General features: G+C 35.4%; 1 protein-coding gene across 1 annotated transcript; it reads left to right on the forward strand.

Moving 5' to 3' along the window:
- Positions 1-2,400: 2,400 nt before the first annotated feature.
- LOC131027879 (leucine-rich repeat protein 1-like) lies at positions 2,401-3,658 on the forward strand. Its single transcript, XM_057957979.2, has 5 exons — positions 2,401-2,636; positions 2,720-2,791; positions 2,880-3,023; positions 3,333-3,450; positions 3,539-3,658. The coding sequence occupies exons 1-5, from the start codon at positions 2,401-2,403 to the stop codon at positions 3,656-3,658; spliced, it is 690 nt and encodes a 229-aa protein (XP_057813962.2).
- Positions 3,659-4,047: the final 389 nt, after the last annotated feature.

Below are 4,047 nucleotides of genomic sequence, written 5' to 3' on the forward strand. Positions count from 1 at the left end.
CCTTCTTCACTCATGGGCCCAACAGGGCTTTTGTTTTTGGACCCAGGAGGTCTACCCTGACGCTTAGACTTGGGGAAATCTTTTTGCCAATCTAAATCTTCAGCTTCCGCATCAGGAATTTTAGATTGGTCATTTCCTCTGCCACGTCCAACCGTAGGAGTAGAGTAAAATTGATCATCTGTGTGCTTGGGAGGGTTAGATATCAAGTTACCATTATTTGCTGGTATAATTTCCAAATAGTACCCTTCCTCAATTTCTTTGAAAGCCTTAATTTTGGCCGCAATGGGGGAGGTATCTATTGAGGTAAGAGGAGCAGTAGGTGTAGAGGTCACCGGTGGAGTATTGGATTTATTAATTTTATCACTAAGGGCATCAGAGATGTCAGTTTTCCTTCTTCTTTTTTTATTCGATTTCCTTCTAACAACTTGAAAACCATCTGTCATGTTAACATCTAGCTGGGGTTCGGTTGCAATGGTATTGTCGTGATTTTTATTGTTAGTTGGAGGTTGGGCAGACAACACTGTAGAGATTTCATTGTTTTTATTAGTAGGAACAGAGTTGTTCAATTTACCAGTATCAACAGATTTAGGGTTTGAGTTAGTCTCATTTTTCCTTTTGATGATGGGGCAGTCGCGACGAAGGTGTCCCTCCTTCTTACAAAGAAAACAAGCATTTAGTCCCCCTAAAATCTCCAGAGGACAAGAGATTACATCCCCTGAAATGTTTATATCAAGAGCCGGAGGGATTTCAATGCCCGGCTTAATCGACACTAGCACTCTAGCGTCCATGTGTGGAACCAATCAAGAGGAATCATCAAACCTAATGACCTTGCCGAGTGGCTCCAACAACTGTATAATGAATCGCCAAAGATATGGGGGCAGATTTTTAACAATGATCCACCTTGGTGCAGACAAGGCCAACACCTCTTCATGTATAGCCTCTGGAGACCAAGCTAAGGCTCGAAAGGATGTATTACCTATATTCCAATACTGCCTTTTGAGGACAGCCTCCTGGGCTTCTGTAGATTTAAAAAAGATGACAAATAGACCCTTCTGCAATTGACAACAGAAAGAGATGCTATACCCTAATTTCAAATTCCAATAGTTATAAAACCAATCATCCAAAAATTTTCTTGCAGGGCTTCGTTCAACATCAACAGCAACGAAAAAAATTGCAAAGTTCTTTAACCTACCCTTTTCTTTCTCTATTTCATCTAACATTTCTGGGTTAGGGGAGATGGAAAAAGGCCTCAAACCACCCATAGATCTCTTACCTGGTTCGGTCTCTTCATGTTGAGGAGAACCACTAAACCTAGCGGCAGCAGCAACAGAGGAATTCGCCACTGCCTCGGAGAAGGTTTTCGTGACTGACTGAGCATTGTTTTTTTCGGTTTCAGTAGTGTTAGGTTTAAACGCAAAGGTAATGTTAGATGCATTAATGGGTTTTACTGCGGGCGGCACGGCATCTGCCGGAGGTAATAATGGCGGAGCGAACATTATGAGTTAACTATAAATGCAGTAAGGAACGCACACACCTGGAACATTGGGAGGAGTGACTGTCGAGCGAGGGTCGCCACGTCGGATGCCAGATCTCTACCAAACGCAGAGTCACCGAAAAAATGCAGACCACGATAATTATTCTTCGACTTGTTGTCTTTTTGCTTTCTTAATGCCATCTTTTATATTTTGCCTTTTATATCTTAAATTATATAATTATATCTTGTATTATAATATTAAAATTATTATTTTATTTAGGTTAGAGTTACCTTGATGTAGTTTAATATTACAATATATCTTACTAAGTTTAATCTACAATATATATTTAAAAAAAAAAAAAATCTTAAATATCAATACTAATTATTACATTTTGTCAAATTTATTTTTAAAAAATGTTTACATTAAATTAATTCATTTAAAAATTATTTCTAAACTAAAAAATTTAACTACAAATAAATTTTATTTATTTTTAACAATATTATCAAAAATAAAAATGAGATGACATTTAAAACATTTTATTTTGAAATAAATACTCATAATCTCTAACTAAGAGGAAGATCATAAATCAGCCACCCTAAATGAAGAGCAACCACCAAAATTAAATTGTTTCTAGAAAAACACAAATATAATATGAAACTCACGGAAGATACTCCATACTGTTATTTCATCTAACATTAATATTTTCTAATAAAATATATTTTCACATTTATTAAATGTCTATATTGGATAGTGGGTTTTGAGCAACTATATTTTGTGACACCGGGATCGTGCAAGCCTTAGAAGTTTGTTACCATCTTTTACGAACTCAAATGATCTTCTATAAATTCATAGGGGCATTGGAAAGAAAAGCACATTTGCTGTGAATTGGAAGCGAGGAAGAAGAGAAGAACAAAAATATTTTGCCATGGCTGCAACATCAATATCCAAGTTGATGGTTATGTACTTTGTGGTGGGAGGATTTGTTGTATGCAACCTCCTTTCCATTCAATGTAATGCCAATACAGAAGCAGATGCACTGATAGATTTGAAGAAGATGCTGGATGACCCGCAAAATGTTTTGGGAAGCTGGGATCCATCCCTGGTCAATCCCTGTACATGGTTTCATGTTACCTGTAATAACGACGACCATGTAATCAGGGTGTAAGTATAATCATATCTTTTTTATGTCATTAAAAAGTTTACACAACATAGACATAACTTTTTCTGCTCTATGCCTTTTACAGGGATTTGGGAAATGGTGGCCTTTCTGGTACTCTCTCACCACGGATCGGTGATCTTCCCAACTTACAAATCCTGTAAGTTTGCTATTATACACATTTTAACAATGAATATGTTTTATTTTAAGCTATATTTTCTTTAAAAATCTATTTATTATTATTGCAGAGATTTTTCGCGCAACTCATTGAGCGGAAGCTTGCCACCAAGTTTGGGGAACTTAAAAAATCTAAATTTCCTTGATCTTTCTGACAACAAATTCAGCGGAAAAATACCCACCTCACTTGACCAACTCTCCAACCTTCGCCTCCTGTAAGTCACCATTCTTCTGAGCTTTCATTGTTGAATCTTAAATCTATTTTAGATAGTTTTGATCTTTGTTAATGGCAACAATAAATCTATTAGATAGTTTTGATGTTTGCTGGTGGTCTCATTCTTCTTACTGTGTGTTTTGAGCTTAGACAGAATGTAGATCTGAATATTCTTCTATGTTATATAAATGGAGTTGGATGTTATTTCAGTGAGTTGGGAGTTTTTTTAATGTATATTAATTACTTGGTCAAGTGCATTTTGTGCAAAAAGACCATCACTAACTATTTTCTAATGGCTTGGATTTGTCAGAAATGTCTCAAACAACCAACTCAGTGGCCCTGTGCCAACAGGAGGATCATTCTCAAGTTTTGGATATGATAGGTATCTTATTCATTTATTTAATATTTCATTTGGTTGGTTATTTAAGGTATGATATAATTATTATCTTGTGACTTGGATTTGACTTGGTGTTGTTGCATGTTATGTTATGGGCAAAAGTTTTAAAGGAAATCCAGGCCTTTGCGGTGATGTTGTGCACAAGCAATGTTAAAACCTGGAATGAATTGGAGGGTATTGCAGCCAAAGTAATGGTTGATATAGAAATAAGGTTTTCGCTTACATTGCAGACAATCTGAAATGCCAGTTGATGTAATAAGGATGTTATTAATAATCATGGAATAAGGCATGCATTTGTATGTCTATGCAATATATCTCTTCCATTTCTTTTGTATGTTTAAGGCATCCTGAATGACTAATATTGATGGTTAATTTTGTTAAGTTATGAGTTGGTCATTATTAGTGTAGTGACATAGCTCGAATACCCCATTTCATAAATAAGAAATAAGACATATCATTGTAATGGCTGGTACAGTCTATTTTTCAAGCTATTTTTGTGATTTTATTAATGATGTTCTATTTATTTATTGTTTAATTTCTCTTTTCTTTTAACATAATACCCCATTTCATAAATAAGAAATAAGAGCGATTGCAGGCGGAGCAATTTGTCTCTGAAGCAAAATTTCAA

The sequence above is a fragment of the Cryptomeria japonica genome, chromosome 3 (assembly GCF_030272615.1).
Source record: "Cryptomeria japonica chromosome 3, Sugi_1.0, whole genome shotgun sequence".
In the NCBI taxonomy this organism is placed as follows: domain Eukaryota; kingdom Viridiplantae; phylum Streptophyta; class Pinopsida; order Cupressales; family Cupressaceae; genus Cryptomeria; species Cryptomeria japonica.